At 46.2% G+C, this 20000-nt stretch overlaps 1 protein-coding gene across 2 annotated transcripts in view; it reads left to right on the forward strand.

The window, feature by feature from the left end:
- The window catches only part of itfg1 (integrin alpha FG-GAP repeat containing 1), a 136092-nt gene that overhangs the window by 42799 nt on the left and 73293 nt on the right, over positions 1-20000 (forward strand). For both annotated transcript variants that reach the window (XM_084437098.1, XM_084437099.1), the window contains exons 9-10: positions 572-666; positions 7189-7358. In XM_084437098.1, coding sequence (XP_084293224.1) covers positions 572-666; positions 7189-7358 — 265 coding nt within the window. The remainder of the gene's footprint in view (positions 1-571; positions 667-7188; positions 7359-20000) is intronic.

A 20000-nucleotide genomic window follows, 5' to 3' on the forward strand; every position in this document is an offset into this window, starting at 1 on the left:
ACTGTTGGTCTCTCTTCTCTGCCTGACTGTGTTAATGGCATTGTTGGTCTCTCTTCTCTGTCTGAATGTTTTAATGGCACTGTTGGTCTCTCTTCTCTGCCTAGTGTGTTAATGGCACTGTTGGTCTCTCTTCTCTGTCTGAATGTGTTAATGACACTGATGGTCTCTCTTCTCTGCCTGAGGGTGTTAACGACTGTTGGACTCTCTTCTCTGTCTGAGTGTGTTGATGACACGGTTGGTCTCTCTTCTCTGTCTGAGTGTGTCAATGACACTGTTGGTTTCTATTCTTTGAGTGTGGTAATGGCACTGTTGGTCTTTCTTCTCTGTTTGAGAGTGTTAATGACACTGTTGGTCTCTCTTCTCTGTGGGAGAGTGTTAATGACACTGTTGGTCTCTCTTCTCTGTGTGACAGTGTTGACACTGTTGTTCTCCTCCTGGATGCTGAAGCAGCTCTCTCTCTGAGAACACTGAGGTAGAAAATCGAATTTGCCCCCTGAGGGACTAGGTCATCCTCAAGTGAATCCTCACCTCTGCTGTGTGTGTGTGTGTGTGTGTGTGTGTGTGTGTCTAGACGGTGATGGGTTCCAGGACCACCTTCTGCCTGTGTGTGTGGACGACGCCTGTCTGAGGAGCGCCATCTACCTCTCCAGACCAGGAACGCAGCAGGTACCATCCTACTGTCTTACCATCCTACTGTCCTACTGTCCTACCATCCTACTGTCCTACTGTCCTACCATCCTACTGTCCTACCATCCTACCATCCTACTGTCCTACCATCCTACTGTCCTACCGTCCTACTGTCCTACCGTCCTACTGTCCTACTGTCCTACCATCCTACCATCCTACTGTCCTACCATCCTACTGTCCTACTGTCCTACCATCCTACCATCCTACTGTCCTACCGTCCTACTGTCCTACCATCCTACCATCCTACTGTCCTACTGTCCTACCATCCTACTGTCTTACTGTCCTACCATCCTACTGTCCTACCATCCTACCATCCTACTGTCCTACCATCCTACTGTCCTACCGTCCTACTGTCCTACTGTCCTACTGTCCTACCATCCTACCATCCTACTGTCCTACCATCCTACTGTCCTACCATCCTACTGTCCTACTGTCCTACCATCCTACTGTCCAACCGTCCTACTGTCCTACCATCCTACCATCCTACCATCCTACTGTCCTACCATCCTACTGTCCTGCCATCCTACCATCCTACCATCCTACCGTCCTACCGTCCTACTGTCCTACCATTCTACTGTCCTACTGTCATATAACAGGTACCGTCCTACTTGGCAAACAGGAAACAGGTGTGTAAAGTAGCTGAGGCCCTGTCCACAGTTATGGAGGTCACATGTGGGGGTATCACAGGGCTGCATTTTGGGACCATTATTGTTTTTTAATTTATGTAAATGATATGCCAGCAGCAGTGACATCTAAAATGATGATTTATGCAGATGACTATCTTAATAGTGTACGGCAAAGATACCAGAGTTATACAGGAATCTCTTAGTATAAGAGAACTGTCTCTGGTAAGAGACTGGTTGATTGACAACAAAATGTTGCACCATCTGGCTGGGAGAGTCCATTTTGTTTGGCACTTAACACAAGTTTAAGAAAAGCAGTACAATCAAGGTGCAGTGTGAAGGAAATATCATCAAATCCAAAACCAGTGTCAAATACTGTAGCTTGAAGTCTCTCTTGACCAGTCTGTCTCCAGTGAGGAAATTGCAGGTCCAATCTTATCGAAAACAGCAAAAAATATTGCTAGACCTTTTTATTTTATTTTTTCATATTAAGGCTAAAGGGTTAGTTCAGAATTTTGGACATAGAGCCTCATTTACAACTTACCCATAATGTTGTTGATTGATGTAGAACATTTTCAGCTGATTGCATGCTCTCTCATTCTGGCATTAGCAGCATGCTAAACCTAGCGCAATTGAACTGAAATGGCAAGCATGCGTGGGGTCATCTAATCTCTGTGCTCTATCAGACTAATTAACTCATTACTGACAGTGTAAACATGTAGCTGCACAACTCATTGGACTCAGCTACATTAGCAACCCAGTCATTTAAACATAGCCTCCACAAACACACACACACACACACACACGCACACACCCTCCCTACAGCCACACACACACACACACACACACACACCCTGGATTACTGGATAGGCCTCGATATAGATTTTGTCACAAGAGTAGCATTGCTTTCTCACACACACACACACACACACACACACACACACACACACACACACACACACACACACAGCTCTTGTTTTGATAAGACCCAGACATATTAATGGAGCCGTTAGCCGTTAGATGACCACTTCCCTGAAGACAAGGGGGTTGGAAGGATGGAGGGATTTTATCGTCCCTTAACAGGCGTTCAGTAAGGAAAGTTCATCCCGAAGACATAGAGAGAAAAAGACAGGGATGGAGATGAAGGAATAGAGTGAGGAGAGAGAGAGAGAGAGAGAGAGGGAGGGAGAGAGATAGAGCGAGAAAGAGATAGAGAGGAAGAGAGAGACAGAGAAAGATAGATAGAGAGGAATAGAGAGAGAGACAGAAAGAGCGATGCTGCTGGTGTCTCCAGTCTCCAGGGTGACTGGGTATCTGTGATGGTCGAGCCAGCGCCAGGCATACAAACAACAGACAGACACATAGCTGAGTTTAGAGGAGGATGTGCATGGAATTGCAACACAGAGGGAGGTTGTCTGTGTGTGTGCGCGTGAGCGTGTGTTTGTGCGTGCGTGCGTGCATGCGTGTGAGTGTGTGTGTGTGTGAGAGAGACAAGGCCCCCCCTCTGCCAGCCCCCAGCATCACAGTTATTCATTTCATTTTCATGGACTCAGTAACGCGCTCTTTGTCCCCAGCTTGACATGAGCTGCAGCTCGTCACATCACCGTACTTCCCCCTCTGTCTGGGGGCCATAAATAATATTTACGTTCTGGCACATTCTTCACTGTACCACCGTGTTCTGCAACGCTGGTAGTATTACAGTAAGGGGACGATCACTCTCATCCAATAGAACACCCCTGTGTGTGTGTGTGTGTGTGTGTGTGTGTGTGTGTGTGTGTGTGTGTGTGTTTTTTTGTGTGTGTCGGGGCTTCTGTGCTTACGGTAATGAATTCATAGCTTGTGCATTTATGAATAATTTTCATTTATTTGAATATATAACAAATATGAAGCAATAGAGTGTGTGCATAATAAAGGGATATAAATGCCAGTAGCCCAGTGAGATTCCAGTTAATCCCAGAGAGACTCTGGTCACCAAACACCCTGTCCATTCGTCATCTATCTATCTATCTATCTATCTATCTATCTATCTATCTATCTATCTATCTATCTATCTATCTATCTATCTATCTATCTATCTATCTATCTATCTATCTATCTATCTATCTATCTATCTATCTATTTCTCTCTTTCTCTCTCGCTCGCTCGCTCGCTCTCTCACTCTCCATCTATCTATCTGTAGTTTCTCTCTGTGTATATATCTAAATAGGTCTAGTTTCTCTCTCTCTCTGTGTATATATCTAAATAGGTCTAGTTTCTCTCTTTCTCTGTGTATATATCTAAATAGATCTAGTTTCTCTCTTTCTCTCTGTGTATATATCTAAATAGGTCTAGTTTCTCTCTTTCTCTCCGTGTTTATATCTAAATAGGTCTAGTTTCTCTCTTTCTCTCTGTATATATCTATCTATATCTGTCTATCTACATATATCTCTCTAGTTTCTGCTGTTCTCTCTCTGTCTCTCTTTTTCTCTCCTCACTCTTTCTACGCGCCTTTCTCCGTTCTCCTCCCACTCATCTATGTCAGTCTGTCCCCCAATCTGTCCCTCAGTCTGTCTCCCTGTCTCCGTGGTTACGTGACAGTCATAACTGCTGTGCTAGCCCCACATCAACATGACAGCGCAACGACAACTCATACCCATATTCAGGTGTCCATCCGTTTGAGCGGGGAGACGTAATAATGCACAGATATGACATATTAAGATCATGAGCCGTAAGCGATAGCCCAGATCACATCACGGTGAGTCGGTCCATCGTTACCGTGGTAATCCGCTCAGCCCTGTGTAGAGCCCGCTGGTTGTACCGACGGCGGAGGCTCCCCACTCAGCTGTCATAATTGGATGAGCGATATCATTTTTCCCGTGGATCATAAAGTAGCGAGTTCATTATAGGAGTGTTTGAGCGGCGTGTCGATGGCGCCGGCGATGTTCTCTGTCGGCGTAATCGCGCCTCGTACCATGCACCCCCTGTCGTTTCTGAAATTTTAATTTCTTGGACTAATGAACCGTCACCCCCACAGCGAGGAATCGATAGGAGCAGGAGCTGCTAACATGCTGCCTTTATTCGCCTTAGTAAACAAAGAGACTGAGGGTGTGTGTGTGTGTGTGTGTGCGTGCGTACGTGTTTGTGTGTGTGCGTGTTTGCGTGTGCGTGCATGTGTGAGTGCATGTGTGTGTTTGCTTGCGTGCGTGCGTGTTTGTTTGTGCGTGTTTGTGTGTGTGTGTGTGTGTGTGTGTGTATATGTGTGCGCGTGTGTGTGTGTGCACGTGTGAGACAGACATCTGTGTGTGGGCTGGCTGGTGGATTGATAGTAGTGTTGTTTGTTTGCCTGGCGCTCGCTCCACCATCACAGATACCCAGTCACGCTGCAGAGACTGGAGAGATCAGCAGCATCACTCTTTCTGTCTCTCTCTCTCTCTCTCTCTCTCTCTCTCTCTTCCTCTCTATCTCTCTCTGTGTCTCTCTATCTATCTCTCTTCCTCTCTATCTATCTCTCTATCTGTCTCTTTTTCTTTCTGATCAGCGTGCGCACATTTCCAGGAGGATATAAAATTGGGTGCAGGTGTGCGTGCACACGGTTTTATAAATCAGGTTTTTTTTGTGTGCAAGTCATTTTCCTTATTTGTGCTCATACACATTTTTAGTACGGATTCTGCACCTGTCTCTCCTGGACCTTTCTGTCCTCTAGAGACCTGGACCTGTCTGTCCTCTAGAGACCAGGACCTGTCTGTCCTCTAGAGACTGGACCTGTCTCCTCTAGAGACCTGGACCTGTCTCTCCTCTCCTCTAGAGACCTGGACCTGTCTCTCCTCTAGAGACCTGGACCTGTCTCCTCTAGAGACCTGGACCTGTCTCTCCTCTAGAGACCTGGACCTGTCTCTCCTCTAGAGACCTGGACCTGTCTCCTCTAGAGACCTGGACCTGTCTCCTCTAGAGACCTGGACCTGTCTCTCCTCTAGAGACCTGGACCTGTCTCTCCTCTAGAGACCTGGACCTGTCTGTCCTCTAGAGACCTGGACCTGTCTCTCCTCTAGAGACCTGGACCTGTCTCTCCTCTAGAGACCTGGACCTGTCTCTCCTCTAGAGACCAGGACCTGTCTGTCCTCTAGAGAGCTGGACCTGTCTCTCCTCTAGAGACCTGGACCTGTCTCTCCTCTAGAGACCTGGACCTGTCTGTCCTCTAGAGACCTGGACCTGTCTCTCCTCTAGAGACCTGGACCTGTCTCTCCTCTAGAGACCTGGATCTGTCTCTCCTCTAGAGACCTGGACCTGTCTGTCCTCTAGAGACCTGGACCTGTCTCTCCTCTAGAGACCTGGACCTGTCTGTCCTCTAGAGACCAGGACCTGTCTCTCCTCTAGAGACCTGGACCTGTCTCTCCTCTAGAGACCTGGATCTGTCTCTCCTCTAGAGACCAGGACCTGTCTGTCCTCTAGAGAGCTGGACCTGTCTCTCCTCTAGAGACCTGGACCTGTCTGTCCTCTAGAGAGCTGGACATGTCTCTCCTCTAGACCAGGACCTGTCTGTCCTCTAGAGACCTGGACCTGTCTCTCCTCTAGAGACCTGGACCTGTCTGTCCTCTAGAGACCTGGACCTGTCTCTCCTCTAGAGACCAAGACCCGACCCACCCACCCAGCCAGCCTATCTGCATGTGGAGGACATGAGAACAGAGGACTCAGCAGCAGAGAGAGAACTCACTCCTCCTCCTCCTCCACCTCCTCTCCCACCTCCTCCTCTCCACACCTCCTCTCCACCTCCTCTTCCACCTCCTCCACTCACACCTCCTCCTCACACCTCCTTCTCTCCACCTCCTCTTCTCTCACCTCCTCCTCTCCACCTCCTCTTCTCTTCTCTCACCTCCTCCTCTCCACACCTCCTCCTCTCCACCTCCTCCACTCACATCTCCTCTCCTCTCACCTTCTCTCCACACCTCCTCTTCTCACACACCTCTTCCTCTCACACCTCATCTCCACACCTTCTCCTCTCCCACCTCCTCCTCTCTCACCTCCTCCTCTCTCACCTCATCATCTCCATTTCCTCCTCTCCCACCTCCTCCTCTCTCACCTCATCATCTCAATTTCCTCCTCTCTCACCTCCTCCTCTCTAACCCCCTCCTCTCACATCTCCTCTCCACATTTACTCATCTCCACCTCCTCTCACACACCTCCTTCTCTCTCACCTCCTCCTCTAAGGCTGCATTCACACAGCAGATTGTGTTTCCGCGGAGTTGTTCATTACGGGGGTGGAGCAGCGATGCAGCTCGCTTTTTATCAGCGCTGGAAAGTTGAAATATATGTAATATATAACTTTTCAGTGGATCTTGGAGGAAGCGCCCTATGCTTGTGGTGTCTCTTGGCAACAAATAGCGGTGTGCCTCGCTCTTCTAGCAGCTCGCAAAATTTGCCGTGTGAACGTAGCCATACACCTCCTCCTCACAGACCCCTTCTACTGCCAATTACCCTGTAACTGAGGATCTCTCTCTCTCTCTCTCTCTCTCTCTCTCTCTCTCTCTCTCTCTCTCTCTCTCTCTCTCTCTCTCTCTCTCTCCCCCTCTGGGGGGTGGGGGGGTGTTATGTACGGTAGCTAATAACATGCTATTGCTGGCTTTTGAATGTGTATTATACAGTATGTGTTGTGGAAGATGTGCACTTGGTTGTGTGATGTTTTGTGTTGGTTTTTTTATATTTTATATATGTTTATGTTGTGAAATGGCCTGATCCTTGATTTGAACTTAATTTTATTGCACCAATAAAGGGATTACTAAAGGTCAAATGTCTCTCTCTCTCTTGAGAACATATCTGTGTATTACAGGGCATCTAATTCCAGATAGTGAACTTTAATAAAGGTAAGGTCATTGTTTTTGCCGTGTGTGCTCTGCCGTTGCAGTGGTTCCCCGTGTTGACGGAGCTCCAGAGGAGGGACACGGTGTGGGGCTTTGTGCCCCCCCAGAAGGCCTCTCCGCTGGGGGACCCGGCCCAGCTCACCCTCCACCTGGGAGACTACAACTTGGACGGCTTCCCCGATGCACTGGTCATCCTCCGCAACACCAGCGGCAGGTCAGTCACACACACACACACACACACACGCACGCATTATGCACATAGATCAACGCACTCACACCCACAGACACATACACACACACACACACACACTAGTTCTGCCTGATTGGATTACACTGATAACCTTGCTGCTATTTAGCCCTCAGTCTTGTTGTATATAATTCTCATTCATTGGTGTAAGGTGTATTTGATGAGTGATCCAATTATTGGGTATAGGGTTGCTTGTACCCAAGTACTAGAGGTGTACCTCGTTCTCCCTATCCAACATGCTAGCTTTTACATTACATTGCAGTACAGTCATTTAGCGGACACTTCTATCCAAAGCAAAGTGCAAGAGCAGCAAAATATAAATACAATAGGTGCTTAAGAGGGAGGATCGTGGTAGTACTTCCTGAAGAGGTGAGTTTTGAGCCTGCGCTGAAAGATGAGCAGCGACTCTGCTGTCCTGACGTCAGTGGGAAGTTCATTCCACCACTGCGGGGCCAGGACAGAGAAGAGACATGACTGTCGATCGATCAGGCCAACCAGTCACCCCGAGGTTGCAGAGCGTAGCGGTCAGGAGGGGGTTTAGGGCTTGACCATGACCTTGAGGTAGTTGGGAGCTGTTCCTTTCATTGCCCTGTAGGCAAGTACCAGAGTTTTGAACTGGATGCTAGCTGCCAGAAAACGGAGAAGGGAAGTTGTGTGGGAGAACTTGAGGGGGTTGAACACCAGGCGAGTGGCTGCTTTCTGGACAGGTTCCAGAGGTGCAATAGCTTCACCTCAGTCTCTATCTAACATGCTAGCTTCACCTCAGTCTCTATCTAACATGCTAGCTTCACCTCAGTCTCTCTATCTAACATGCTAGCTTCACCTCAGTCTCTCTATCTAACATGCTAGCTTCACCTCAGTCTCTATCTAACATGCTAGCTTCACATCAGTCTCTCTATCTAACATGCTAGCTTCACCTCAGTCTCTATCTAACATGCTAGCTTCACCTCAGTCTCTCTATCTAACATGCTAGCTTCACCTCAGTCTCTCTATCTAACATGCTAGCTTCACCTCAGTCTCTCTAGCCCAGTCCCAATGTCCACCCTTGCAGACTCGCAGACTTAAGGGCGCGCTCCCGCGAAGTCCGCGAGGGCTTAGGGGTGTCCCAATGTCAAATCGGCAAGTGCGTGAGGGCTCTCTGGCAGACATTTTGAGCCCTTTATGCCCCCTTACCGTAAGTCTGCACTTCTGCAGACTTCGCCTAAGGGAATTACCCTAAGTTCATATCGTTGTGACGTGAAACACGGGGTCACCTGAAGAACAGCCAATAAACAAGCACGGACAGATCAACCAACCCAAATGTTCACGTTACAAAACAAAATGTTTTCATGTTTTCAGCTGGACTTGCTTATCTGCACAAGTAGCCTTATAATTATTTTGGTTTCATTATTTTTAAGTATGGGTTATTAACCCCATGGGTTTGTATAATGTGATTTGTGTAAAAATATGTAGGCTATGGTTATAAATTACATCGATTTCTGTTGCTCTAAATCATATGATTTCCCAGTTAAAAGCAGTATGACATTAATCACCCATTTCGGTGCAGTGTTCTTTGAATTGAGATTTCCAACATGAATATGGAAAGAGTTGTGAGGTGCAGGAACGTGTATTATCATTCTTAAGTAGATACTTTAGGATTCATCACAAACAAGAATCACAGGCAGTAATGTAGTTCGTCAGCTCAAAATTAATTTACATGAAGGCCTACAAGAAAAACATGTAAAATTGACAAATTAATAAAAAGCCCCACACCCACAATAGTAAAAGTATCTTTTCACGTCAACGTAATGTGATGTCGCAAGTGCTGTCCCATTCCTTTTTATACCAATTCGAGCCCTTGCAGCCTCTCGCACTCAACCACTTTACCAGGTGACGTCAATAAGTCTGTGAGGGCTCAGGGCTTGAGGGTTTAGGGGGGACATTGGGACTGGGCCTCTATCTAACATGCTAGCTTCACCTCAGTCTCTATCTAACATGCTAGCTTCACCTCAGTCTCTCTATCTAACATGCTAGCTTCACCTCAGTCTCTCTATCTAACATGCTAGCTTCACCTCAGTCTCTCTATCTAACATGCTAGCTTCACCTCAGTCTCTATCTAACATGCTAGCTTCACCTCAGTCTCTCTATCTAACATGCTAGCTTCACCTCAGTCTCTCTATCTAACATGCTAGCTTCACCTCAGTCTCTATCTAACATGCTAGCTTCACCTCAGTCTCTCTATCTAACATGCTAGCTTCACCTCAGTCTCTCTATCTAACATGCTAGCTTCACCTCAGTCTCTCTATCTAACATGCTAGCTTCACCTCAGTCTCTATCTAACATGCTAGCTTCACCTCAGTCTCTCTATCTAACATGCTAGCTTCACCTCAGTCTCTCTATGTAACATGCTAACCTCACCTCAGTCTCTGGCCAAGTCCCAATGTACACCCTTACGGACTTACAGACTTTGAGGTGCGTTCACGCTTAGTGCGTGAGGGCTTAGGGCGGTCCCATTGTCAAATTGTCAAGTGCACAAGGGCTTTCTGGCAGACATTTTGATCCATTTATGCCCCCTTACCGTAAGTCTGCACTTATGCAGACTTTGCCTAAGAGAATAACCCACAGTTCATATCGTTGTGACGTGAAACACAGGGTTACCTGAAGAACGGCCAATAAACAAGCACGGACAGATCAACCAACCCTAACGTTCACGTAACAAAACAAAATATGTTTTCATGTTTTTAGCTGGACTTGCTTATCTGCACAAGTAGCCTTATAATTATTTTGGTTTCAATATGTTTGCGTATAGATTATCAACCCCATGGGTTTGTATAAATTGATTTGTTTGAAAATATGTAGGCCATGGTTATAAATTACATTGGTTTCTGTTGCCCTGAATTGTATAATTCCCCAGTTAAAAGCTGCATGACATTAATCATCCATCCTGGTGCAGTGTTCCTTGAATTGACATTTCCTACATGAATATGGAAAGAGTTGTGAGGTGCAGAAATGTGTGACATTATCACAAACAAGAATCACAGGCAGTAATGTAGTTCGCTTATGACCACAAAATTAAATGATTTCAACAAGTTGAACAGAAATGTTTTTGAGGAAGAGGATCTTCAGTCTTGTCCCTGACCAGGACCTGGACTGAGTACTTGGACTTGGTCCCCGGGCGCCATGAACGATGGCTGCCCACTGCTCCTGGCTGCCCCTGGAGGAGGACGGCTTGGATGGGAGAAATGCAGGGGACGATTTCCACCGGCGACCCCTGATTGCGTGTGTGTTGTGTGATGTGTCGCCACTCACGTGTGTAATTGTGTGTCATTGCCGTGTGGTGGATTGAAGACCCCTCGAGGTCCCACGTTATATGAGTACAGTGTGTGTAGAAAAGAGAAGGGGACAATCTGTCACCCTCCGCAAACACAACTCTGATAAGAGACAGAGCAAGCTGTCTTTCAGATGATCCTCACCCTTTGGTCAGAGCCCTGAGCAGTGTGTGTGTGCGTGTGTGTGTGTGTGTGTGTGTGTGTGTGTGTGCACGTGCAGCATGAAGGGCAAGTGTGGATTATGGGCTTGATTGAAGATAAGATAACGCAGAGGGGTCTGGCGTAGTGTTGTCCCTGCATACTGATGGTCCCCTCTGCAAAAACCTGGAGAGACAAACACACACACAGACACACACACACACACACATGGACACAAGTCACTTACTCTGACAAATACTCTTTGTAGACATCTAGACCATCTCTTCTTGGAGTGAGGCCGTGTACATATAGGGACAGTACATATTAATCAACAGCACACATTAAAACATGACTATAAATATGTCAGTATTAGCTTAAAGCTAATTTTCAATTGTTGTCCCTGGGGGTGGTGTTAAGGCTGCTAAAAACAGGAACACGGACGGACGTGCAACAATTAAAATGCAAAATACAAAGATTAAAGCACATTAAGACACATAAAACAAACATGTATCCAGACACAACATAAACATTAGCATACACTTAAGACAAACATTAACAGACAACATAAGAGTAAAACATTAAAGAACTGTACAATACAATCATGCAGATAGAGGGGATCAAACGATGACTGACAGACAGACATGTGAAGGCAGACATTGAGTGGTAAATACAGAGGTGTGTAAAGGGCAGTTTAGCCACCTTGTTTCTCCTCATTGATTAACACAGTTGATCAGAAAATAAGTGAGTAAACTCAGTCTCATTTTAAAGACGTGGGTAAACTGAGTTGACTTGGGTTCACCCTCCACCACCCCCTGAGTGTAGCGTGTAGACCTGGACCACGGACAAAGATGGCGGGGTTCATTCCGGACCGGCCTGCATTCGTTACATTTCCACAGGTTTTGGTGTTTTTAGAAGCGGCGGCGTGCCGTTGGGCTGCTGTAAGCCTGCCGCAGTCTCTCCTGCAGACTCTCTCTCTCACACACACACACACACACACACACACACACACACACATACACACTGCTGCTTTGATCGTGTGAAGTAAATGCCTTCTGTTTACAAAATACCTGGCCAGCACACAGTAATGAGGATGCACCTCCCCTCCACTCTCTCTCTCTCTCTCTCTCTGTCGGTCTCTCTGTCTCTGTGTATGTAGTTATTTATAGCAGAGTTTGAAAGTCTTGCCAGCCCCTTGGCTTCGTTTCTCAGAGTATAGGAGGTATAATAGAATGTTTAGCTGGTCGGGAGCTGGGAGGGAGGAGGGAGTGAGGAGGGAGGAGGGAGGGAGGGAGGGAGGAGGGAAGGAGGGATGTAGGAAGACTAAATGCTCTCTAGTACAGTTGTGGTTTCCCTTTTGTTTCTTGGAACAGTGTATGAGCATATTTGTGTGTTTGCAAATGCGTGCTTTAATGCATGCTGTACATACGTGTGTGTGTGTGTGTGTGTGTGTGTGTGTGTGTGTGTGTGTGTGTGCATGGGCGGGAGGATGTGTGTGCTTCCCTGTGTGTGTGTGTGTCTGTTCACAGTACTGTACATACAAATACTATCTATATTATCTTTAAAGTTTTGTTTGTGTGTGTCCCTGTGTGTATATATCTGTATGTGTGTTTGTGTGTGTGCGTGCGCGTGTGTGTGTGTGTGCAGCTCGGGGGCGTGAGGGGTGCTGTGTCTGTAGTGTTGCAGCAGCGGTCTCCCGCCTCCTCCCTGCCAGAGAGATTGACCCCTGACCTTTCCCCGGTTCTAATGGTGTTCTGATTGAGGAACCCAGCCGGGGCCAGAGACATCCCACACAGCCCCGGCCTCCGGGCCTCATCAGCCCGGCTCTGAGCTGCACCACAGGACCGAGTTTCATCCTCCCTGTGTCATTAGTGCAGAATGCACACACACACGCACGCACATTTGAATTTTTTATTTAGGTCCGCATTTTTTAAAATACATTGCAGGGGCCCAAATATAGTTCCGTTGCTATGGTGCTGATGGGTCGTTAAACAAGTTTCACATTTTATAGATACCAACAAGCATCTAGGATGTGCACAATATGCTTACATGCACACACACACACACACACATACTGTATATGATGGTATAATATACATATTTTTGCCTATCGTGCAAAAAATAGCCTAAACGAATTGTACATTTATGAAAGAGTTATATATAATGTTTTATATGGACCTGCGTCTCTGCTATAAAGTTCCTCTATCTTTCTAACCAACATTCAGCCGAAGCCAATTTTCACTCCTTGCGCATCTCGCTCCAAATCTGGTTTGGCTATTTAAAACACAGGGTACTTTGTGACAGTTGCTTGGATGAACCCTGAACTTCTGGCAACGCTGATGAAACGTTCCGTGTAACCTTGAGGTCATTCTCGTTCTTTTGCCATTCTCGTTCTGGAAATGTTGCCGTGTAACCCAAGGCCGTATAGCACCCTAGAGCAGGAGTTTAGCGCTGGCCAGGCTACCGACGCTTTACAGCTATGCTAGCACCGAGTGTCGTGTTTTTGCAGACTGGAGTATTAACTAGCCAAGTTCCATCCATCTTCATCCGCTTATCCGGGGTTGGGTCGCGGAGGCAGCAGCTCCACCAGGGGGCCCCAGACATCCCTTTCCCTAGCAGCATCAACCAGCTCTGCCTGGGGAATCTTTAGCCGCTCACAGGCCAGTGCGGAGATGTAGTCCCGCCACCTAGTCCTGGGTCTACCCCGCGGCCTCCTCCCAGCCGGACACGCCTGGAACACCTCCCTAGGGAGGCGCCCAGCAGGCATCCTCACTAGATGCCCGAACCACCTCAACTGGCTCCTTTCGACGCAAAGGAGCAGCGGCTCTACTCCGAGTCTCTCCCGGATGACTGAACTTCTCACCCGATCTCTCAGGGAGACCCCGGCCACCCTCCGGAGAATACTAATTTCGGACGCTTGTATCCGTGATCTCGTTCTTTCGGTCATGACCCATCCTTCATGACCATAGGTGAGGGCAGGGCCGTTGTTTAGCGGTGAAAGGTTATGATGATTATAAGGGCCCACAAGCAAGCAGGGCCCACAAAAAAGAGGTCCCTCTTTCTATGACGAAATTATTCTGCATGAAGTTCAGTCACTAATCCCTGCATCAGAATTCAAATTAAGCCACAAATAATGCAATACAGATGAAAAAACGTTTAATTTCCTGAGCAATATCCCCCTTCTTAAATGGTTTAGTCCATGCCATGGTTCACGCTGGCAAGTCTCACCTCTTTTGACATTAAAGGTACCCAATGTAGTTTTTGACCACTAGTATGCGCTCTAGAGCAAATTTGAGAAGGTGGTCCCCGAAAATCGTGTACTACGTCATTGCGTCAATACGCGGAGCACATAATAGTGATGTTTCACACATCTTTGTTGTTTTCAAAACATTAGCGAAATATCATTTTGCGAAGAAATTACAAGGTAGAAAAGACATTCAAGGGATTCAACATGTTTATTAGATTACAAGGAACCATATAATCGAGGAATTTCGAAAATAAACAAGGAACTGATTGTTTTGATTCAGCACTAATAGCCTAACGTTAAATCATAAACATCATGCCCATACATACATCCGGGCACCAGAAAAGAGTGGAGAGAGAGGCCAGGAGAAAAGGCAGCAGAGCGGGAGCCCAGCATAAGCATTTTTTTCCACAAGAAAGGTGAGAGTAGCTATGTTGCTGAGAGGGAAGTTGCCCGCGGTCTCACATTAACCATGACAACGAGAGCCGTTAGCCTAGTGTGTGAAGAAAGTGCTAAGCTAGGTAGCTAACACTAGTAATAAGTATAACTAACTAGTATAAGCTTACATTCTGGTAACAACTCGATCTGGTTAGCTAGCTGCTAGCTAACGTTAGCTACCATTTACTAGACAGCTAGCTACAGTTCTAGCAACCAGCCAACTTTCGTTCTGGTAAGCTAGCTGCTAGAAACCGTTAGTTACCATTAACTAGACAGCTAGCTACAGTGCTAGCAGCCAGCCAACTACTGTTCTGGTAAGCTAGCTGCTAGATAACGTTAGCTACCATTAACTAGACAGCTACTACAGTTCTAATATTAAATCTAATACAAATCCAGTAGCAGCAGCCAGGACACGTTTCCATTCTTATGAATGCTTAAATTATAATTTGCTATGCTAGCCAGCCGGTCCTGTTGACATGTCTTTTTAAAACCTTTATGTGCACATAATCAGCTGTGGCCCCCTCTCTAGACACCTCCAGCCCCCAGAAGATGCTTTAGATCAGGGGTGTCAAACATACGGCCCGCGGGCCAAAACCGGCCCGCCAGATGGTTCAAACCGGCCCACGAGACGACGTCCAAAATTAATAAAAAGGAACAGATATTCCAAATTTGTCCAGCAGAGGTCGCACTGACATAACGAGAGATCCGGAAATAAACAGCACGTGACAGCAACGCGCCCAGAATCATCTGGCAATCTTGCCTTATCGTTATTAAGCTCTTGTTGTCAAAATTACCCACGGTTGCACCGTCATTACCAAAATGTCTGTCAAAACGGAGAAAAGTTGACACAGAGTGCAGAGTTTTCCAAGAAAAATGGACTGATTCTTATTTATTCACAGAAGTGAAAGGGAAACCTGTGTGCTTGGTGTGTAATCAGCAAGTTTCAGTGCTCAAGGAATATAATATTCGACGCCACTATGAGACTCATCATGGTGAAAAATACAACCATTTGCGAGGACAACTGAGAATAGAGAAGATAAATGAATTGTTAGTGGGTCTGAAGAAACAGCAGTCTGTTTTTACCCGTAGCCGAGAGGTCAGTGATGCAGCGGTGAAAGCTAGCTACCTTATTGCTAACGAGTTAATGTTAGGATCCAAGCCATTTTCTGAGGGCGAGTTCGTGAAAACATGCATGCTGAAGGCTGCAGAAATCGTGTGCCCTGAAAAGCGACAGGCCTTTGCCAACATTAGCCTAACGAGGAACACTGTCGCAGATAGAATTTCAGATCTCTTGGCAGACTTGGACAGCCAAATGAATCACAAAGTCAAGTCATTTGTTGCATTTTCGGTTGCAATTGATGAGAGCACTCTGAAGAATACAGTTCTGTTAAAAATAACATTTACTGTGGTAATGTAATATTTAAAGACCATGAACATTGTGCAGTATAATATCAGTCAGCAGCTTCAGCACAAAATAGTTTGGTCTGGTGTAACTCTATTGCTCATGCACTGCTATCACTTTTATGGGTTTTTGAAATGTACAAATTTAATACATTTACAAGGCAGGGTGATAACGTTCTTCATAGCTCCCACTTTAGTTTGTGCATAGTGTGGTGAGTCAGTTCAGGTGGTCAGATGTGAAAATGTATCTACTGTACATTAAAATAAACAAGTTGTTTTAATCAAAGTGAAATGCCATTTTTTCAGTTCCATAGGCCTATCTGTGAATAAATGTTTTGTGCCTTTGTAGATCCACTGTGATCTGTGAGTTATAATGCACATATATAGGCTAAATGATAAATTAAGGCATAATATTGAAATATTGAAAAACAAAGGTAAAGATTTGGAGTTGACGTTATTTCTAGGTTATTTTGCTATTATTTTACTGGCCCGGCCCACTTGAGATCAGATTGGGCTCTATGTGGCCCCTGAAGCAAAATGAGTTTGACACCCCTGCTTTAGATGGTGAGTGAGTGACTGGTAGACACTGGTTGGCTATTAAACTTATTACTAAACTACTGTACTGCTATGAATAGCAAAATGTAGATGTAAGTTAACCCAGGTTAAGATAGCCTGCATATGAAACAGTTACATTACATAAAGAAATTCATGGCCAATAAATAAATAGTGTTAAGTTAATTAATAGAAATTCATATAGAGTTGATTTCTTTGTAAAACCTTTATGTCCTGCTACTCACAGAATCAGCTGTGGCCTCATCTGACCTAGACACCCACCTCCAGCCCCCAGAAGATGCTTTAGATGGTGAGTGAGTGAGTTAGACACTGGTTGGCTAGTTAAACATATTACTGAACTAATGTATTGAATAGCAACATGTAGATGTAATCCAGGTTAAGATAGCCTACATATGAAACAGTTACATTACATAAAGAAATTAATGGTTAATAACTAAATAAATAGTGGTGTTAATTCATAGAAATTCATATAGAGTTGATTTCAGTTTAAATGCTGATTTGTTCAGTTTATTTTTTATTTTATTTTAGAGAGGGTATTTGCTCTTGAAATAAGAGAGGCGTTTATTAGCCAATCAACAGCCGCCTAGCCAGCTTCCTGAAAACTATCCAGTGCTACATAGATTTATTCCCAAGTCTTAAGAAGACACTGTTCTGTTCTTACTGTCTACAGAGCCAGGTCCTAGCCAGTCAGAAACAGAGAGTGAAGGGAGTGAAGAGGCTCAGAGTTCGTCATGAAACTGCTACAGACAGGGACAGTCCAAGCACAGATAATACACAATGCATAATTTATGTATATAATTATACCCAGTATCTATGGAGAGGTTAATTTGAAAAAGAACATAGAGAAACAGAAAAATAAATACAAAATGATACATAATAATAAATAAAAAAAATGGGGTTGAAAAAAGTGGTGACGAAAAGTTGGAGGGGTAGGGGCCCACACCAATATTCTTTAAGGGGGCCTAGAATTCCTAGCAATGGCCCTGGGTGAGGGTGGGGACGAAGATAGACCGGTAGATCGAGAGCTTTGCTTTTTGGCTCAGCTCTCTTTTCGTCACAACAGTGCGGTAAAGCGACTGCAGAACCGCACCAGCTGCTCCGATTCTCCGGCCAAACTCCCTCTCCATGGTTCCCTCACTCGTGAACAAGACCCCCAGATACTTGAACACCTTCACTTGGGGTAAGGACTCATTTCCTACTTGGAGCGGACAGGCCACCGGTTTCCTGCTGAGAACCATGGCCTCAGATTTAGAAGTGCTGATTCTCATCCCAGCCGCTTCACACTCAGTAGCCAAGTTAAGATAGCTATTGTTAACTAGCGCTAATGTTAACCAGTGCTAATGTTCGCTGTCTCTGCAGTCTTAAAAAAAAACAACTGACCGTCCACATTGTCAGAATAGCCTTTGAAAGCCTGCGCTCTAGCCCAAAAAGTTCAACTTTTCTCAACTGAAAGAAAAGCCTAGAGCTCATGGCGCTACAGCGCTAAAAAGAACTTGGAACACAGCATTGTTCTCTATAGCGCCCTAGAGCTCATTACCCATTTTAAACAAGGAGAAAACAGCGCCAGCTCCAACATGTAGCTCTGGTGGACACACCCCCTAAGGAGAGAGAGAGGGAGTAGAGAGGAGGGGGGAGAAGGAGGGAGATTGAATGGCGTGACAGAAGCAGTAGAGTAGAAACATGACTCTGTGCTCTCTGTAGGGTGCCTTTGATTACTTTATCACACCTCCCAGATAGAAACACTCCGCACCTACACACACACACACGCGCACACACACACACACACACACAGCACCATTCTGAAAACGTCAGGAGGATGAATTCATCATTCTGGGTTGCGTGTGCATGTGTGTTGTTTGTGTGTGTGTGTGTGTGTGTGTGTGCGTGTGTGTGTGTGTGTGTGTGTGTGTGTGTGTGTGTGTGTGTGTTTTCCCGCGGCACTTTGACCTGAACATAACGGGTCCCTGAGGAGCCTTCAGACGACCTTGGCCTCCACTGACAGATCACACATCTCCTCTCCTGACTTCACCCCGTCTGTTCACAGCACATACAAATACTAGCTATATCATCTTCAAAGGTTTGTGTGTGTGTGTGTGTGTGTGTGTGTGTGTGTGTGTGTGTGTGTGTGTGTGTGTGTGTGTGTGTGTCCGTGCGTGTGTGCGTACGTGTGTGCGTGCATGTCTGTGCGTGTGTGTGTGTGCGTGCATGCGTGTGTCTGTTTGAACAGGTCCAGTTCAGCTGAGGTGAGCTCCAGACAGCGCTCCATCAGTAGGGGGTTGTGGCGGAGCTGGGGGGCCTCGGGGCTGAGAGAGCCGAGGTCTGACACAGTCTGCTTGTCACTGGCCAGCCTCTTAGAAGCACCTCACACCCGCGGCCTGAACTCTGTCACTGGCCCAGACAGCGTTCCTCTCTCCTCCCGTCTCTCTGTGTCTGGGTGGATGTCTCTGAGTACTCAGGACTTCTGTCTGGGTGGTTGTCGTCTGAGTACTGAGTACTTCTGTCTGGGTGGTTGTTGTCTGAGTACTGAGTACTTCTGTCTGGGTGTTTGTTGTCTGAGTACTGAGTACTTCTGTCTGGGTGGTTGTTGTCTGACTACTGAGTACTTCTGTCTGGGTGGTTGTCGTCTGAGTACTGAGTACTTCTGTCTGGGTGGTTGTCGTCTGAGTACTGAGTACTTCTGTCTGGGTGGTTGTTGTCTGAGTACTGAGTACTTCTGTCTGGGTGGTTGTTGTCTGAGTACTGAGTACTTCTGTCTGGGTGGTTGTTGTCTGAGTACTGAGTACTTCTGTCTGGGTGGTTGTTGTCTGAGTACTGAGTACTTCTGTCTGGGTGGTTGTCGTCTGAGTACTGAGTACTTTGTGTTAGTTCTGGCGTTGCTCCCTTTTTTTTCTACCATTCCATCATTCTAGTGCGTTGTGGCGCTAGATTATGCCTTTACCTTATTTCCGACTCTTTATTTTCTGTTTTAATCGCACATTTTTGAATGAGGTACTCGCACACCAGGGCAAAGTGCTCCAGCTAGAGAGAGAGAGAGAGAGAGAGAGTAAGAAAGGAACGAAGGAAGACGTTCAAACCATATTTGCCCAGAATGGTAAATGTGAGATCTCTTGCCAACAAGACAGATGAGCTGACAGCTGTAGTTTGCAGCCAAAGTGAATACGAAGAGAATAGATTACTCTGTTTTTGGGAAACATGTTAAATAACAACATACCGGGCAGTGCGGTGCAGAACTTGGATGGCTTCACTCTGGTGCGGGCAGATGGGACGAGACAGCAGGAAGAGAAACCGGAGGAGAGCTAGCTGTCTTTGTCAGTGAGAAATGGTGTAAGCCTGAGCACATAACTGTGGAGGATAGCATCTGTACTCCTGACATTGAGCTGCTGGCGAGAGGGCTGAGGCCCTCCTACCTCCGTCGTGACTCGCACGCCATTGCTATCCTCGTCTACAGTACGTCCACCATCGGCTACTGCGGCGCGCATCAATATTGTATCTCCCTCTCAAAAACATCGA

The sequence above is a fragment of the Borostomias antarcticus genome, assembly GCF_949987555.1.
Source record: "Borostomias antarcticus genome assembly, chromosome: 4".
Classification (NCBI taxonomy): domain Eukaryota; kingdom Metazoa; phylum Chordata; class Actinopteri; order Stomiiformes; family Stomiidae; genus Borostomias; species Borostomias antarcticus.